The sequence below is a fragment of the Ciconia boyciana genome, chromosome 3 (assembly GCF_034638445.1).
Source record: "Ciconia boyciana chromosome 3, ASM3463844v1, whole genome shotgun sequence".
In the NCBI taxonomy this organism is placed as follows: domain Eukaryota; kingdom Metazoa; phylum Chordata; class Aves; order Ciconiiformes; family Ciconiidae; genus Ciconia; species Ciconia boyciana.
Window position 1 is genome coordinate 77,750,451 of NC_132936.1, and position 19,406 is coordinate 77,769,856.

General features: G+C 40.2%; 1 protein-coding gene across 2 annotated transcripts in view; it reads left to right on the forward strand.

The window, feature by feature from the left end:
- PACRG (parkin coregulated) overlaps window positions 1–15,012 on the forward strand; it is a 267,779-nt gene extending 252,767 nt beyond the window's left edge. For both annotated transcript variants that reach the window (XM_072856220.1, XM_072856221.1), the window contains exon 6: window positions 14,608–15,012. In XM_072856220.1, the coding sequence (XP_072712321.1) occupies window positions 14,608–14,768 (161 nt within the window). In that variant the 3' untranslated portion in view covers window positions 14,769–15,012. The remainder of the gene's footprint in view (window positions 1–14,607) is intronic.
- Window positions 15,013–19,406: the final 4,394 nt, after the last annotated feature.

The window sequence follows — 19,406 nt, forward strand, 5'->3', positions numbered from 1 at the left end:
TCCCCTACAGAGCTAGAACCATAAACCCTATGTGAGCCAATCTGAGCTGCTAGGTATGGATCTATTACAATAGTGAGGATATGTAAACAAACTGATATTAGCCTGATTTCTTCCATGACTTCTGAGGATTCAGTGACAGTGGTTATAATCTCTGCCAGACAACTATTAGCAGTTTCAGGAGCTGTTCAGGCAGATGGCTGAGGCACTAGATCTGATAACAAGCATGCCTAAAATGACTTACTACTCTTCAGCATTTTTTGTTATTAAGTAGAGAGGAAAGCTTATGCCTCTCTAAAATGAGGGTATTACCAAACCAGCAAGAGATCTCTGGATTACTCTATTTTTTATTCATACGATTAAAAGGAAGGAAGACAATAGAAGAGGAGAGGTCTCAAGCACTGGGAGGCTGTTGGTACCTCTCCTCTCATGGACTAGTAACAGCTTCAGTTCACCTTCTCCATCTTAAAAGTCAATTCTTAAGCTGATAGCACACATTCCTGTAGGAGCCCTATACTTACATTAGTAAGGTTGACATTCCCTTCTAATCATTTCCCAAAGTAAACTTGTAAGTCGGTGAGATTCTTACTCAGAACTGTAAAGCAAAGATACTGGGTCCTAGCTACAGACATGCAGATAAGCCTATCTACCTTTTCACCATGTTTTGCTACAAAATGACAGTGGAAACTCCACAGGCTCAGATATAACATGTCGATCGGCATCCAGTGGGATACTTTAAATTACACTATAGAGTAACTATGCTAATCCATAATGCATATATTCATATAAATTAGAACCTTTATGGAGCATACTTAAGAAAATTAACTAGTCAATTGAATGTCCTTGGCTTCCCTTCCTCCACTGGCAGCCTTTGTTTGTCTTCTACTCCACCCATGTCCACATTCTTGTCCCTGGGACAAGAATTGTCTATTTTACTTATCAGTCAAGTGCCCAATAAACTTTGGCTGTGCTAGGACAAGTAATTCAGGAAGACCTTTCCAGATATCACCATTCAGTGATGAAATTTCTTGGTGACTCATCGAGAATTTTGCTCACATGAATTTATGGAGACTAGTATGTGTTATTCTTTTCCCTTAAAATAACATCCCACAGTTTTCTTCAAAAGTCATCATTCTGCAGTAGCTGCTGTTGTCCAAAAATGCTCAGTGATATTTTTCTGAAGCAGTTTTTTGTTACTCTTGAGGTAGTGCTTCCACAGGTACCAATTCAGCACTGCAGCTGCAGGGTTGGATCAGAGACCTGTAAACTCACTGCAGCCATTAGCATTAAACAATGTAGGACGTGCAACAGCCGTCTGTGGCGTGCTGGAGAGAGGCAATAAAGGAATTTTGTGAGGTGTTACTTCTCCCTTTCCTCTGGAGGCTGACCCTATCTACTGAGCAATAAGCATTCCAGGAAAACTGCAAGAGAATATTACTCTTGAAATATGTCCCACTTACATATTCATCATGCTGTCTTCCAGGTTATCTTTTCAATGTGTCCAAATTTATCTAAAAAAACCCCTCATGACTTTCCTTCGTAGGAATGGCCATTTCATTGTTATAAATGTAAAGTTAGTTATAATGTGTGCATGTACTCTCAGATCATCCAAGTGTGAGAAAGCATATTTAAGTTGCCAGGCAAGAATTTTCTTGACAGCTTTTTACTTTTGTTCTTCATTATAATACATGAAAATGCAAACTTACAAATATTCAAACACATTGTGCTCTGCTGTGCTATTTAACTGATTTCTTGGCTGTTAATTATAAACCTCTAGGCTAGCCTGAGCTGACCAAGACCATTGAGCCATTTCATTTACTTCTCTTGTCTCTTCCTCCCTGTCCTGACATGCATCTGTGTCTCTGTGTATATGAGCTCTTTTCCTTCTGAAGCTGAACAGTCGCAGGCTTGTCAGGCACCAGGGCTGGAAGGGCTGTAAGATGTGTGAATGATGAATAAAAAATTAAAATTGTAACTACAAAATGTAGCATGTTTTAGCTACATATTGGAGAACGTAAGTGGTCATATTTGCCAGGATTGGCTGGAGAATAACAAATTACAAAATTTCTAATCCTGTGCCTTAAGGCTCTGGCACAGCAACATGTCAGGATAGCAAACACTCAAATAACCACCTCAAGGGAGATGAACTTACTGTAAATCATACACTGCCATCAGCTTATAGATACATGGTATTTGCAGCAGTTTAGGACAAGCAAATACAAATTCACCTGAGAAGCAAAGATTCTTTTTCAAGCTTTACTGTTCAGGTTCACTGCTTTTGTAATGAAGTGAATGGGTATTAAGAAAAGTATTACAAACTGAACTAGAAGTGCTACATTGTTAGCAGTTGAATGTTTTCTACGTGATGGCACCTGTACAGATATCACAAAGGTATTACTAGTGTTAACCGGGATCCAATTTACGCTGCTGAGCATGTCATGTATCCTGTTTGCACACAGAAAAGCCATTTTTACTTCTACGCATAGTCCCAGAATAGATAAGTTTAAAGATCTTTTACAGTAAATGTGTAAAAACAAGTATGGCCTTAAGAGATTATGTGCTTATGGATGATTGCAACTCTTCAGGTGTAAGCAATGTAAGAAATAGCAGCATTTTTTTTCCTATACTCATACATGCCAACAGTAAAATTGTATCATGGACACTGTAAATCAGAAAAATATATTCTTAATTCTTTCTCCTATAGCTAAGACCTATGATTGCTTTTTATTTTTTCAGAAAAATACTATCTGGAATGGGAAAAAAGATTCTGCATTAACAATTTTTACTGGAACAACACCATTTTCTTAAAATAATGAACAAAAGTAATAAAGCATAATAAAATAAATATATATTTTATATACTAAAAATAATTTTATCTTAAAATATTGTAATATATATGAATAATAGTTTTATCTCAAAAAAACTGCTAACCATTTTCCATCCTCTTGTTTTTATACACACCTGTTGTGTGCAATTACTTGTTACAGACAATTGTATTTAGGCATCACTAAAATGCTTGTGTTTTAATAACTTAACACGGCAATCCCTTTGTGAAAAATTTAGGAGTACATTTTAAAAAACACAGTCTAGAGTCTATGATACCTATAGTGGCATAGTAAATAATGATTTTGTATTGGATAGTAAAGGAAGGAATATTATAAAAGTTGCATAAGTGGCGAAACAAAAGGTTTCGTTGTGTATTGCAAGAGTGTGACAGTGCTAAATCTCAGTGGGTGGTCTAAGTACTGGGTCAAGTTACTGGAAAAATGTGTAAATATCTTTTGTCTTTGTGCATAGCCACTGATGTTATCAATAGCACAGTTACTATTAATTGCCATTGCAGTTCAGTTTCTTTCTGTTTTTTTTCAAATTCAGTGAAGTGGTTCTTCTTAGACAAATGAAACTAGCAGACAGTTCAGGAGCTCACAGTATCAGCATGCTCCACTATTTGAGTCCCTGCAGTCTTGATGGCAAGCTAGACAAATAAGCAGTTGTAGCTGAGATGGTTGACTTTTACTAACCATTGAGATGGGTTATGCATTTTCACAACATGCCACCAACCAACCTCCCTTTCACTGATTTATCTCAGGAGAAATACATGCTCAGAGATATACATGGTTCCTTAGTTAATTCAATATCAGTAAAAAGTGCTAAAGGGTTCTCTAAAGGAAGATATTTACATGCCAATATTTAAAATAACATTTTAAAAGTTAGCTTAACTCAGAACAAGATTTGAAGGACTCGGTAAGCTATACTGGAGAGCTGTCATACCCCTGTTCCTCAAATTGCTCTTCCTTCAGCTTACTACTTAATAAATTAAAATGACACAAAAAGATGCAAAGTTTAGGTGTTTGGGATTACTATCTGCTGTACTTTCTTTTTGTTCAGCTGCAGTCTCATGCTAGTCGTAGTATGTCCTCACTAAACTGTGTGCCACAGAATACAGGAGTGCCTTCTTGGCATATCAACATACAGTCTCTTCAAGCATCACTTCAGAAGACTGAAGTGATACACAAAAAAAGTATGTTTCTATAACCTGAGATATTGGCTTTTTTGCAGTTAACTTTATTTCCCCCATCTACAAGAATGGCCGGAAGGAGAATCCAGGGAACTATAGTCTGACCTCAGTGCTGGGGAAGGTTATGGAGCAGATAATCTCGAGTGCAATCACATGGCATGTACAAGACAACCAGGCGATCAGGCCCAGCCAGCATGGGTTTACGAAAGGCAGGTCCTGCTTGACTAACCTGATCTCCTTCTATGACAAGGTAACCCGCTTAGTGGATGAGGGAAAGGCTGTGGATGTTGTCTACCTAGACTTTAGTAAAGCCTTTGACACCATTTCCCACAGCATTCTCCTGGAGAAACTGGCTGCTCATGGCTTGGACGGGCGTACGCTTTGCTGGGTAAAAAACTGGCTGGATGGCTGGGCCCAAAGCGTGGTGGTGAATGGAGTTAAATCCAGTTGGCAGCTGGCCACAAATGGTGTTCCCCAGGGCTCAGTATTGGGGCCAGTTCTGTTTAATATCTTTATCAATGATCTGGACGAGGGGATCGAGTGCACCCTCAGTAAGTTTGCAGATGACACCAAGTGGGGTGGGAGTGTTGATCTGCTTGAGGGTAGGAAGGCTCTACAGACGGACCTGGACAGGCTGGATCCGTGGGCCAAGGCCAATTGTACAAGGTTCAGCAAGGCTAAGTGCCAGGTCCTGCACTTGGGTCACAACAACCCCATGCAACGCTACAGGCTTGGGGAAGAGTGGCTGGAAAGCTGCCTGGTGGAAAAGGACCTGGGGGTGTTGGTCGACAGCCAGCTGAATACGAGCCAGCAGTGTGCCCAGGTGGCCAAGAAGGCGAATAGCATCCTGGCTTGTATCAGAAATAGCGTGGCCAGCAGGACTAGGGAAGTGATTGTCCCCCTGTACTCGGCAGTGGTGAGGCCGTACCTTGAATACTGTGTTCAGTTTTGGGCCCCTCACTACAAGAGAGACATTGAGGTGCTGGAGCGTGTCCAGAGAAGGGCAACGAAGCTGGTGAAGGGTCTAGAGCACAAGTCTGATGAGGAGTGGCTGAGAGAACTGGGGTTGTTTAGCCTGGAGAAAAGGAGGCTGAGGGGAGACCTTATTGCTCTCTACAACTGCCTGAAAGGAGGTGGTAGCGAGGTGAGTGTCAGTCTCTTCTCCCAAGTAACAAGCCATAGGACAAGAGGAAATGGCCTCAAGTTGCGCCAGCGGAGGTTTAGATTGGATATTAGGAAAAATGTCTTCACCGAAAGGGTTGTCAAGCATTGGAAGAGGCTGCGCAGGGAAGTGGTTGAGTTCCCATCCCTGGAGGTTTAAATACACATAAAGACATGTAGATGTGATGCTTAGGGCCATGGTTTAGTGGTGGACTTGGCAGTGCTGGGTTAACGGTTGGACTTGATGATCTTAAAGGTCTTTTCCAACCTAAACCATTCTATGATTCTATGATTCCCAAAGCATTGCAGCTTTCCTTATGAAACTAACTTTGATGTGAGATCTCAGGCATTCAGCATGTTGGACTGGATGCTGCTAGGCCTCTTGCTTTCTTCATGCTTGGGACCCTTTTGAACAATAGGTTAAGCAACAAAAGGTACAGGTGTCATTTAGACAAGAAGAAGGGTGAGCGTTTTCCAGTTAGAGTCACTAATGAAATAGTTCTTCTTCTTCACTTGACTTCAGTCACTATGTGCAGTTCCTATATTGCTTTCCAGAGGCTTCAACTTTCACAATTCAAAAGCTGTGAATCTGCAGAAACACCACACCTAGGGGATACAGTTTTCTTTCTTTTTTACCTGTTTTACATTCTTGTAAGTAAAGACTACACATTATAATACATTTTAGTTGTATGAAAATTGGCTTTTTCCTGTTTGCTTGAAAAGCTGTTATAAATTCAAATGTACGCTTTTCTTAATGTAAAATGAATAGCTGTTAACTAGCTTTTGATAAGTATTTATTTTTATGTCCTTCCTGTTCTTCATAAAAAGAATGCAAATTCATATCTTGGAAAGGCAATTTTTATTTATATTTTTAATCTACCATATGCATTGATCCAACTGGAAAAACTCAGAAAGAAACAGTAAGGAGATTATTCAATGTACTTTAAAAATGTATATATTACAAAAATTTAAAGAGACACCAGAAGGAGATATCCTTATCCTTATAGTACAGATATCTGGGAGAGCAGGGTGTTCCTTTCTGTCTGAGGATTTTATTTTATCTTGAGGATAAAATAGTACATTCCAGTTTCAGTGCTAGCTATCCTTTAAACTGCACAAATTCTTTCCTTGTCCCACAGCAATGAAAGAAATCTTGGTGAATCCACACAGTCATTCATAGATTCCATCTCCTTGTCCCTTCTCAAATCACTGCTAAAACACCCTCACTTGACTTCGAGTTCTTGCTTATTTCGCTTAATTAGGGAACAGAAAAACTAGAAAACTAGCAACTTCAGGCATATCCAGCAACTTATAGGCATATCTAACAACTTGCTCCCATAATTTTGATGGGAAATTTTTAATATTTTGACCTATTTTTGATATGGTTGCATTCCAATGACAATAAAGGGCTCACCCTTCTGTCACAAAGTTATGAAAGCAGTCATTGAAGTAATTTAGTTGTCAATGAAATTTTTGATGGGCAAGCTATACCAAATAGGGTCCTTAAATGGTAATGATTTTGAACAGTGAATTTAGACACAACAAATTCCATTAGTACGTGACAGATGTACACACACATCAACAGTTATTAACACAAAGTAATGAATTACTGAGCTTTTTGCTTGTAACGAAAAACGTAGGACTTTCCCTCAAAAGCATTTTGGTTACATTAACAAAAATCTTCCGATGGGGGAAAGAGGATGGATTGTCAAGCATCTTGAGTTTAAGTATGAATAAACTCAATGTTAAAAATTGGCTGTTGTAGGATTATGTTTCATACTGAAATCAGCAGTCTTTAAGGCATTTTGGGACTTCCAGCTTTGTCACTTTGAATTACGTTAAAAAATAAATTATGTTTATTCCACACACATACAAAGATTTGTTTTTCCATGGTTTTAATTCCTTTCGCATTAATTACGCTATATTTGGATGAGAATTTAATGTGACAAACAAATGTATTTCACATCAGTCCAGCAAAGCTATGCAAATTTTGCACACACAAACATGATTTCCAGCTAAAAAATAGTATTTACTTTGTACTAGCTTATATACATCCAAAACTGGAAGAACATCAGATTCACATAAGTGGTGCAACTCTTGTTGCACTTTAAGCATGATTTGTGACCTAATGTGTTATTTTGCAACAGTAAACAGTGTACCAAGGCCACAGAGATCTCAGCCTCCAGTTTCTGTTCCCCTGTTGAGCATGCTGTTTATCTAAGATTATTTAATACTACTTTGCTTGATATTGATCAGTAGCACAAACATAGACAAAGTTCAAAGTCTAAATTCATTGGAGAAGTTTAAGTATTTATAGAGGAAAAAAACCACAATAATATTCTCTTATTTTTTACCTCATTGGTCAAATATGTTTGCTAATATAATTTGTTACAAAATGTCTGATTTCTTTTTCATTTTTGTACTTCTATTTAAAAAAAAAAAAAGTCTGGGCTTAGAAAGGATTACATCTGATGTTGCTAACATTTCCTGGAAATGGAAAACTGTGATAACAGCTGCTGTCTTGGCTCATTTTCAGTTGGGTTTTTTGGTTTGTTGGCTTTGTTTTTTTTAAGCTGCAGCAATTTACAAGTAGTTACAGCTATCTCTAGTAGGCTTACATCATTAGTAAAACATCGTAAGTCAGTCAAATGTTTCCTTTCCAATCAGAGCACTTCCTCCACTTACTGAATTGTTGACTTTCTTAATAGTATTTATAGTAACAGCACTTACATTTTAAAATAAATGCTAATTTATGAAATAACGAAAAGCTAGCTGCATATGGAAGATAACTATAGAAAGAATCTATATTTTATGCTAAAGCAAAATGCCTTCAATGAGAATTAAGAAAATCTTGGAAGCATCTTATTAAGATAGATAGATAATACCTAGCTGACTGATACTCACCTGGAGTACTGTGTTCAGCTCTGGGGCCCCCAACATAAGAAGGACGTGGACCTGTTGGAGCAAGTCCAGAGGAGGGTCATGAAGATGATCAGAGAGCTGGAGCACCTCTCCTATGAGGACAGGCTGAGACAGTTGGGATTGTTCAGCTTGGAGAAGAGAAGACTCCGAGGAGACCTTATAGCAGCCTTCCAGTACCCGAAGGGAGCCTACAAGAAAGCTGGAAAGGGACATTTTACAAGGGTATGTAGTGATAGGACAAGGGGTAATGGCTTTAAACTGAAAGAGGGTAGATTTAGATTAGATATAAGGAAGAAATTCTTCACTATGAGGGTAGTGAGGCACTGGAACAGGTTGCCCAGGGAAGTTGTGGGTGCCCCGTCCCTTGGAAGTGTTCAAGGCCAGGTTGGATGGGGCTTTGAGCAACCTGATCTAGAGGAAGGTGTCCCTGACCATAGCAGGGGGATTGGAACCAGATGGTCTTTAAGGTCCCTTCCAACCCAAACCATTCTATGATTCTATGATTCTATGATTTACATCAAAAGTATAAAATTGTTTTTTTCCTAAGACCTATGATGAGCAGAAATGTCTCTATATTAGTATTCTTTTTAAATTCCAAGCATACATGCTTTCTTCTTGGATTGAAACATTCTTCTGCAATCTCTGCAGTACTGTAGCATTGTAAAGTGATAAACACTCAGCACTAGTGATGAAAAATAGAAGGAAGAGCCAAGTAAAGCAAGAGACAGGGAACTCTAAGTGTTGATAGTGTCAAAAACAGGTCTGTGCATATTCAAAGATTTGGCCTCCTTAAGGTATATTATTACTTTCATCTTTAACGTTTTAAAGTGCTTTGAAAGATATATGTTAATTTTTTTTTAAATTATGTTTTCATTGTTACAAGTTAGGCTGTTAATGAAATTTTATTAATTTTTCAGCCAAATCTGTGCCTCTTTCTTCAGTATATGATTAAGCTTCCAAAAGCAATGTTATATAGGCAGGTTAGAATCTGCTACTATGCCAAAAGTTTAGGTTTGTTTTGTATCAAAACAGATAATAATTCTCTCTATGAAATTTGTAACTTCAGCAAATCCTCATTCGCCAAATATGTTTTAATATTTAAGGAGTAGCACTTCCCTTCATCACATTTGAAATGGCTGGTGAAAAGCTCTGCCAGCTCAAGGGGATCTCTGCACCATTTCTCATTCTGGGATTACTCGGTACTAAGCAACTGCAGATACTTCACCCTGAGCAACCTCACCTAACTTTGAAAATGGAGCTGACTTTCAGCAGGGCATTTGGACCAGATGGCTCCAGAGGTTCCTTCTAACATAAATTTCTCTATGAGCTCTTCTTTCTAAAGCTCTAGCTTTGGGACCAGCCTGCGTGAGGCCAGTTTGTGCTTCTGTGTGCACATAATCGAGTCGTGTCCTAAGAAACATTTAAAACTGTTGTTCACGTTGCTCTGAGCCTTCAGGAATGGAACACAGGGTTTTCTGTCTGGGTTAGTTACAACCAGAAGTCATAACCTCCGGGTGGCTCTTCCTTCACCTGAGTGAAATGAACCAGCAATGTCCCTCTGTCTCTTAGCAGACAGGAGGATTTTAGAATCTTACCCTGTGACTTTTCTCAGACTTTCAATAAAATGAACAGGGAGACGGAACTACCTCATCCTTCCTGGAGCTGACAATTTCAAAGCACAGTTCTGAGTCATAGTGAGAGGAGTGGTGCAAAGGAGCTCTCCCTCCTCCCGCCGCACTGACTCATCAGGGGCTTTCATTTTCCACTCCAGTCAGGAAGCCAGCATCTTTTATGACAATTAAATGAATCCTAACAAGAGAACTTTGAAAAATTAATTAAGCTCTGAACTGTACCTGAACAGTGAGCTTAGGCGATGCGAAACCTGACATAGATGCATGTCAATCCATAGCTGAAATCAGCTTCCATTTATTTCTTGGTATTGATGCTGACTCCTAGAAGGAAAAAAGTCCTGAAATTTTCCACAAAATATTTTAATGCTAGCTTGTACTGCTTAACTATATATTGTTGTGTGACAGGCTTTTCTGCAGAAATACAGTTCCATAGTGAGAAATATATCTGCACTTTACAATCCCATCACTGTTGGTTTTTTGAAGTAAAAAAATGTATTCGTTTAAGTGGTTAGCATGTTGGATTACTGTAATCATTTTAATTGCTGAAAATACCTGTTGGTTTGACTAGGATGAACTGAGCAGCTTCAAAATGATTTTTACCATGGTTATATTTTACCATAAATAGTACTTTTATCATCTACAATAAAAAGTCAAAAAGCATGATTTGTGACTGATCCATTCTATGACTTGGAGCAAGTCACTTTACCTTTCAGCATCTGTTTCTCAAGATTCAAAAAGGGAGGAATGATGCCTGTCTTTCCAAGTAGTTTTATTGATTTGTGTACAAAAACCCCCCCCAAAACAATTATACAAGAGCTCTCTGTTGTTAACTAGTAGAAGTTCAAAAATTTCTGCTAGGACCCACTTGTTCCAAGACAACATGTTGAACTATATGTGTGTGTATATATGCACTTAAAAGTTCATCAGTAAAGAATAAAGGAATGGCCTTTGAGTTACAATTTCATTTAAAAAATTGCTTCAGCTGGGGACATGGGGCTTCCTTCACAGTCTCTTCAGAAATCTCTTTTAAGTATTATTCTGTCCTTCAACACTAAGCATTCCTCAGATATTTAACATTTGGGTAAATTCAAATATCCCAAGATCTACGACATCCCTACAACAACAGGTGTATGAAAACTCTGGTTTTAGTTTGTGCTTTCTGTGAAGCAGAACCTTGGGAACAGCTACCACCAGGAGTGAGCTCTGGTATCTGTGAGATACTTACAGAGAGGTACTTTGACATATATGGGGGATTAAAAAACCCTCTTTTCGAGATCTGGCCTGCACTGAAGTGAAATCTAATAAACTGAAATAATGTCTCAGACACTTTCAGATGCTAACAAATGTCCAGAGATAAGAATAGATCTGACTGAGCTTTAAGGGTTGGTTTACCTTTCTCGTCCACTCCAGGACTTCAAAACTGCCATATCAAGCTCTTAATGCATTGAGAGAAACTTGCTTGTCCTTCTTTAATGCAATACAATTTTATATTTGTAGCATTACCCTAGTCAAATTTTAGAATGAAATGAGATGGAATACAAATAACACTAGAATTTCTTTAATATCCTGAATCATGAATAGAAGCATGTCTAGACTCAAATACAAACCATGTTTTGAAACAAAATTCAAATCCTCCTCTGTTCGCTGCCAAACGCTGAGTTCAGTCCCTGAGGGTCTGAGCAGGGTTTCCTCAGCTACAGCAGCTGGCATGGGCAGCGCTGACAGCAGGGCCGGGAGAGCCACTCCCGGCCTTGGTGTGCTGGGTGATTTCATCAGCCAGCGCAGGTCTTGACAGGTGCAAAGCCTTTCACTTCACTTTAAGGACCATAAAACCCTTGGTGCATGATTTAGGAGACCGGGAACTAACTTTTTGATCCAGGAAGGGAAAATGAGATCTTTTCCTGATTGTAATCCTCTAGATCTGTTAGTATTCCTTCAAAGTGTTTCTTCTAAACATAGAAATAACATTTGCTCTGAAAAGAGTTCTTGATGCATGCTGAATTTGCCAGACATTTCACATTGAGACAAAGATATGACAAATGTTCTTCCTAGCATTTTCATGTTGATTTATTCTCCCTCACAAAGGACAACTTCATAAAGAGCTTGAATCAGATCCATGTTCACACTTTACATATGCAACATTTTTGTGGCTGACAAAGTTGGCTTCTCATGCAAACTAACTTGGAAACAGCGTTAAACCAGAGAAGGGCATGCCGAGACCACTATACTTCAGTAGCTATTTTTTTCCAACTAATCATCATCATTATTATGACTAGATATTTACCCTTAGGTGCATTGGGCAGATCATTCTGACTCATCCGTTTAGTGGATGTTGTCCTGTTGGGTTAACGATTATCTTTTTTGTCTGAAAGATTTGTTAATTCCTATAACTGCATAGGATAGCTATTTTAGTACTTACCAGGTGACCTCGATGCTGACATAACCTTTCTGGTATTATTGGTTGTAGCTTGTGTCATGACATTAATGTGAATTATGGCTGTCTTGAGGATACAAACCTTCACATAGCACAGATGGTCTGTAGGAAAAAAAATTGTAATGACGGTTTGCACATGACACATTCAGTCTTCCCTTCTTCCCTTGCAGACTATTTCCTTTATCATTGCTTCATTCTCTTAGGCATCTTTTAATCAAGCATCTAAGGCATCATTTATTGTACAGATTATGCTCTGTAATAAAGACTGTAACATGGGATTCTGGAAAATACCTCTGCTACCAGCATTATCACCGCGTCTTGTTGGCCTTCTTCAAACTTGCTTAGTAATATATCACCATTACTTCCAGAGAGCTGATTTTTTTACTACTTCTTTGAAAGAACGATGAAAGCTGTGTAAGCTCATTAGCAGAGCATGTGTGTAGGCTTAAAATTACAGATAATAGACAAATGGTTGGAAAGTCAGTAATTCCTTTACAAATTTGCCAAGACTTAGGTCAAGGTTCAGGGTTTCCTTTGCTCAAACCGGTGAAATCAGAAATTCCTCCAGGTGTTCTGGGGAGTGCTGGCAGTGCACATGCAACACAGGTGATGAGGCACAGTTGATCTCAGTTGTTTTCTGCAAGAGCAAACCGTGTTTAGTCTAAATTGCACTCAATTGTGATGTGCTTTTCTTTTTGCATTAGTATTTTGTATAAGACAATCCTTTTATTTAATAGATCTTGGTGTTTTCTATGCACTCTCATAATCTGTTATTTCTAACATTACAGTAAATTCATTGTAGTAAATTTTGATGTCACAACCCTGGCTTCTCATGTCAGTGAAATAATTAGTTAATATGTAGGAAAGTATTAATGTGCGTAAGAGTAACCATCACAAAAAAATTACTGCGTTTTCACTCAGAAGCCCAGTCCTTCTATGTCACATCTGTGTTTGTGTAAACATTTTACAAAAAGCAAAGTGACATGAATGTGTGTAAGGAGTTTGAAAAACTGATATACACATACACACATAATTAACTTGGAGTGCAATCAGATATTTTACAGGGAAATTCAGCAAAAGGATAATTTTTACTCGTGTTGATCAGCTCTTTCTTCATGAGCACGGTTCTTCAGTTCTTATTGGTAACAAAGTCACAAACTTTAAATCCAGATCCTTGGGCTTAGATCCAGGAGAGGATGTGAGGATGGGTGCAGTTGTGCATCTACACTCCATCAGCCTGGGGATGTGGAGGCAGCAGTGGGAGCAAAATCTGCCTTCGCCCTTGTGTGCATCGTGTTTCTAATGCGAAAGGCAGGCACTACCTGAGAAGTTGGTTGCGTTGTCTTGACAAATGCGTCCTTTGTTGTCTGGTTGAGAGTGTCAATAAGCAAGCAGCATTATTTGAGATGTTAAATATATGACATGGGCACATTGCCACCACTGCCCGGAGGGAGGCCACTGACTGGTTGCATGTGGACTACCCTACAGCACTGTGACAGCTGCTCCACCTGGCCACTACACCGCACCTGATCTGAGTACATTATGCTCCTGCCAAATTATTTTTGATATATGTCTTGGAATATACCCATGTTAAGATAGTTTTCAGAATATTGTTTTAAACAAAGTGAAATATATTTTCCTCCTTTAAATGTCTCAGCATCATTGCCAGTGAAGTTATTTCTTATTCTTCTATTTTTTGTTGTCACAGTTGTTCACACTCATTTTTTTAAAGAATTATGCTGTGTGTGTATGAACGTGTGTCACCCTTGCTAGTCCATGTTAGAGAAAGTAGCAGTAAATGTTACTGCATCTGAGGGCTGCAATAATTTGTCCTTTTGACATTGACTTAACTTTCCACATTTTCCAGGGAGCAGAAATTGAATGAGTGCCATGTTATACTCCAAATATCTCTTTTAGGCCACATGACATCCCCTCTATCAGAAACAACATATGTGTGTGAATATGATGTCTAACATGGAACAATCCCAAAACAACACCTATTTAAGATTTCGAACCGTAACAAGTCTAGTTTAAGTCACATTTTGTAGATAAGCGTTTATGCATCTGGCAGTAGAATTTTGTCCTAAATAAGCAATGTTAGAAATAAAGAAGTAATGGTCTTAAGAGATTGACTGTGTAAGAGAGTCCATCTTTATCTTATAAAAGAATGTGTTTTCTTTATTTTTATTAGGATTTTCACTTAGATACTGAAGTAATGCGTACATAAACACATTTTGAAGGCATACGAAGTCAGAGCTTGGCAGAGCCTTAAAGAGATACCAAAACCATTCTGTTTTCAAATTCATCTCTCTTTCGTGTCACAGAGCAAAGTTTCCAATAGAGGCACAGTGACTGACCAGCAATTGCAATTTCCTATGTCATTATTTCACAGCATAACAGCAAATTTTATATAATTATTGGGTTTTTTTTGTTTTATTAACCAGTTAATTCAGGCGATGGGATAGACTACAGCCAGCAGAAGCGTGAAAATATTGGAGATCTGATTCAAGAAACACTGGAAGCCTTTGAACGCTGCGGTGGAGAAACTGCTTATATAAACATTAAATACATGATCCCTACTTATCAGTCGTGCATATTAAACTGAGTTGTATCAAATGCGATGATTCCATTTGTGTTCTAAAAAAACTGTATCTGACTCTGTATGGCATCTTGTTAGTCATGCTTTTTTTCTCTACAGCTGCTAAAATAGTGGCTTCTGGGGCATTAGAGTGTTAGCACTATTGTGAACAAAGCTTTCCAATACATAAATAGTGCCTGTTCCTTTGATTACAATGGTGTACTGTGCTTGTTTGTTCCCTGAAAGAATCGCGCCTTTATAACAGAGCTGACTCGAGCAGGAATCGGAGTTAAACCTTCACTTGTATAGACAATAAAACTATAATTTTCATACGCAATTCAGCAATTGCTGTTCTGTGTCCGCTTGCCCTGAGGGTGATGTCAGAGGCTGTAACAAGAAGAGTTTATGCTGACTGCTTAATAGGTGTTTGTCATGGAAGAGAAACACCAGTTCAGCAGTGCCTCTCTAGCAGCTGTGCCGAATAATGTGCACTGACATACAATAAAACTGTTGAATGTATATACCAATTACAGTGGGAAAATTTATATGGCCCATTATAAAGCACTGTCATAAAATTAATTCATGTTTCTTACACATTCCTGATCTCGGCTTCCAGGTGTTTACCTTTTCATGGAACTTGGGTTCCTCTTGGTGACCATCAGGCACAACCACAGTTTTGAAGAAAAAAAGCCCAGACAGAACTTCAATAAATCAGATGGAAGATGGAGTGTACGTAGTGTATCAGTCCCTAGTGACACTGTTAATCTAGGCAAACACAGAATATACATGTATATTTTTAAAGGGCACTGGGTATTTTTTTTGTAACTGCAAGGTTGCTATTGCTTTTCTGTTATTATGGTATACATGTGTACAAACAATGTAACTATTGTTACAGGAATCCCTTAGAATTTCCTACTCAGTTTCTCCCTGAGTACCCACAACACGGAATTGATGTAATCATGGATTTAAGCAATGCTATTGAGATTGACTTTATTGCTTTTTAAGCATTTCTGGGGAGTAAACCTACAAAAGAGAAAACAAGTTTTACAATTCTCAAGGACAACCATTTAAAAATATCGAGTCAGCTCAAAACAAATCAGGAGATACGAGCTTTGTCTAAAAAGTATGAGGCTTTTAAAAGTACAGACTTTGGGCTCATTTCACTTTTATTATGGTTTCTGGAAGCTCTTAAAATGTATGCAAGTTGCACTTTCAAGTGTTTCTCTGTAACTGTTAGAGCTTGAAATGCACTCTTTGGTGTTAGACGCATGAGACTTTTTCCAAGTGCTTATCCACATCCATATTCACACCCTACAAGGCTTGCCTGTGTGAGACACACAGCCCCTACCCTGCCCTGTTCTCCTGGGCGCGTACTGGAAGCGTGGGGAGCACCTTCCCACCTGCTGAATCTTTGAGCTGGATCTGTCGTTACACTGACATTAGACTTGCCTTTTTCTGTTCTGTGGGATCTTCAGCCTGAGGATTTTTTTTTCCTTTTACTTTCTTCTCTTTCCTGTAATTGAAAAAAGAGGAAGATTTTTACTCCTCCTGCCTCTTTGAGGAACTGCAGCATCAAGTGGTGCCACCAGCCACAAGCACTCACCAGTCCCTGGTTTAGGCACGGCTGCTGCAGGTGTACCTTTTTCCCAGGCTCCAGAGACATTTCTTTTCTCTTTGGCTTTTGGTTCTTTCTGAGTTTTCTTTTACGCATTGCCAGGGCTTCCCTCAAGTCCCTAGAGTTTAGGCAGTGCCTATCCTGTGACTAACACACACCTGTGATGGATGAGCACATCCAATACGCTGCCTCACATCTAGGTTATCTGTAAATCTTTCACCTCCTGGTCAGAAAGGAAGGTGAAGCCTGGCTGTAGGCCCATGTCTTGGCAAACTCAAGACTTCATCTTCAAACCTTGCAGCACAGAGTCTAGCAGGATACCACAGGGGGGGCTAAGGCCACATCTCCTCTTCAAAAATGCCGTTCTACGCAGCCACCCTGGCACTATCAGCTCAGCCTTCGCTTACAGTTTCTCCCTCTGTTTCCCCTCAGCAGACCCCTGTCCTGCATTGTCCCTGGCGCCAGTGAGCCATATTTTTTCATTTACTGGCACCTATGGGTTTGGTTACTGTGGTATTGCAGGTTTCCCGTGAGTACAAAGTGTGCTGGAGGACTGCCGCTTGGAGGGAGCTGAGTTATTCAGCTCAGAAACAAATCAGGCCCTTCATAAAAGGAATAATCCCAGGCCACCTTTCACTCCTTAGCTATTTGTATTCTGTCCTTAAGAGAAAGTCCAGTACTGCTCTTTGCCTGAGATCAAAAAACTCCTCAATAGCTGGCTTCAGTTCCCCCGCCGCTGCGCCCCAGCCACAGAGTTGCTTGCAGAAGGGACAGTACGGGAAAGGGCTCTCGTCCCTGGGATTTCCCCATCCCATCGCCCTTCTGCATCCCGGCAGTGCTGCTGAGGATGAGATGAAGTCGCAGGCTCCTCACCAGCTTTGTAACTCTGTTCCCTGACTTACTCTTTTTGCATGCCCTCCCCTTTAGCTCAACTAGGACAAGACTACTGACTGACAAAGAGGCACCATGGAAAATGGGCACTTCATGCAGCTGCAGACTTGCCCAGACCTGATCCCCTCAGCCCTGTGCTCTTCCTTGAAAATTTATTTCACAAGATGTTGCTTCAACAAGGAGTGACCTTATTGCAAACCATAAGGGCAACAGAGGTCATGCCCATTCACAACAGGAAAAATAGGTTTTACAGCAAAGTCCTTTTACTTGCATGTCCAAGATGGGAACATTAACCTCTTTCATACTATTTCTGTGACTGGGCCACTGCTTTAAAAGTGAATATTCTCCCATAACCTTATTAATCCTAGAAGCTGGACTGACAAAAAGAAGCATGATAAAACCCACAGGTTGGTAATTTAGGAACACTGAGAATAAAACTATTTTAAGATGTCATTTTACTAAGTCAAACTGTAGGCCTGCCAACCTTGACGGTGTCCCTTTAAGTGTGATCAGCAGCATATTTATAGGCAATTACAGCACAGCTCAAAGCACTTTATAAAGCACAAGATCAAGGACCCAGGTGCTTAAGCATATGAGTAACACTACGTCACTCAATACACTGCTTAGCTATTTTACTATGCTCAAAAAATGGAATTGTGGTTAGAAAATAGTAACTGCCTCTCTTTTTCACCAGATCATATAATTATGGTCACTGACACTAGGGGCAAGCCAATCAACAGTTTCTAATTGTAATCAATTAAAAGGCCCTCTGGGCCAGGTGTTTCAAGGGGTATAAATTAAGCATAGCACCATTAAAGGTAACTTGGCTCTGCAGGGTTGGTGTGGTTTGTGCCTTGCTCTGAGGTTTGCTGCTTTCTAGCTTTCCAGCCACCACAATGTAAGTAGCACCGGTAAAGTACCCTGTGGATGGTTAAATAAGTCATAAGTGCTGGTTTTCTGAGACTAAATGTTTGAGATGTCTCCAGTTTATCTTGATAAACATGTTAGATAGGTTGGCCGGTGGTTGTTTAGCTTGAAGAATAAAAAACATGTGCTAACACTAGAAAAAAAAACTACCTGTGGCCTTCTTTGTCTTGCATAATTGTCAAAACAGGAATAAAATGAGATCTTTTTAATGATTCCTCCCCAAAGCTGTGTAAGGAAATGCTGTAACAGGTGTCAGAGTTTTGGGAACTCTGGCATTTTGTGAATGCTGGTGGGTGCTATAAAGCAGTTGCTGTGCAAGCTGTTGAGCCACTGAATGGTACAACTTGTCCGTGTGAAGCTCAGCAGGGGCAGAGGTGGCTGCAGCTCCTGCCCAGCTTGGGCTGGGGCTGCCCCGGGCTCCTGCGGAGGAGCAGAGCCTGGCAGAGGACTGGGCAAGCTGCTGCCAGCACTGGCGGTGGGGAGCCGGAGCCAGGCTTCTTGCTGGTAGCTTTCCAGTGTTTCAAAGAGATGGAGCTGACAAAAGGAGTTTGAAAAAGGCCTCCCAGGAGTCAAATACAAAAGGGCTATGGGAGGCTGTAAGCGGGAGGGAAGGTATGGGACCCTGGCTGGGGGGGTGTTTGTGTGTGGGGTGCAGGGAGGTATAGCTGCAGCCAAGCAGGGCAAAAATGAAAAGCTAAAGCAGACGCTATGTGCTTTCCTAATCCTGTCTGGAGACCCTCTGACTTCCAGAAAAGCATTCTCCAGTCTGAGGGGCTCTGCAGGCAGTGGGGCAGTTCACATTTTTCCACTCATCTGTAACATCCTGTGTTTTCTGCTTTAAATAAAAGCAGCGATGTTTGCGGGAACTCTGTACAAAGCCTGTCTGCTTGCAACTGCTCGGAGCTGCTTTGTGCCTCCTGGAGACCGGGGGAGGAAGGTTCATGCCCTGGCAGGACAAGAAGTTCCCTGCGCTGGCCCCATAATCCTTCTGGTGTGTGAGGGGAGGGAAGGGATGGGATGGGGAGCGTGTGTGGTGGGGCATATCTTAGCTGTGCTTGTTCTTGCCTGGTGAACACAGCCTGAGTATGTCTGTGGGGCTCCTCGCTGAGAGCTCTCACCTCCTTAGGACAGTGCGTCCAGGGGGAGGAATGGGTCTCCCAGCACCTCTGGGGTGGTGGGTGCCCTCCAGCATGGCTTCTGGTGAGGTGGGTGGAAGTCTGCCTGAGCTGAGC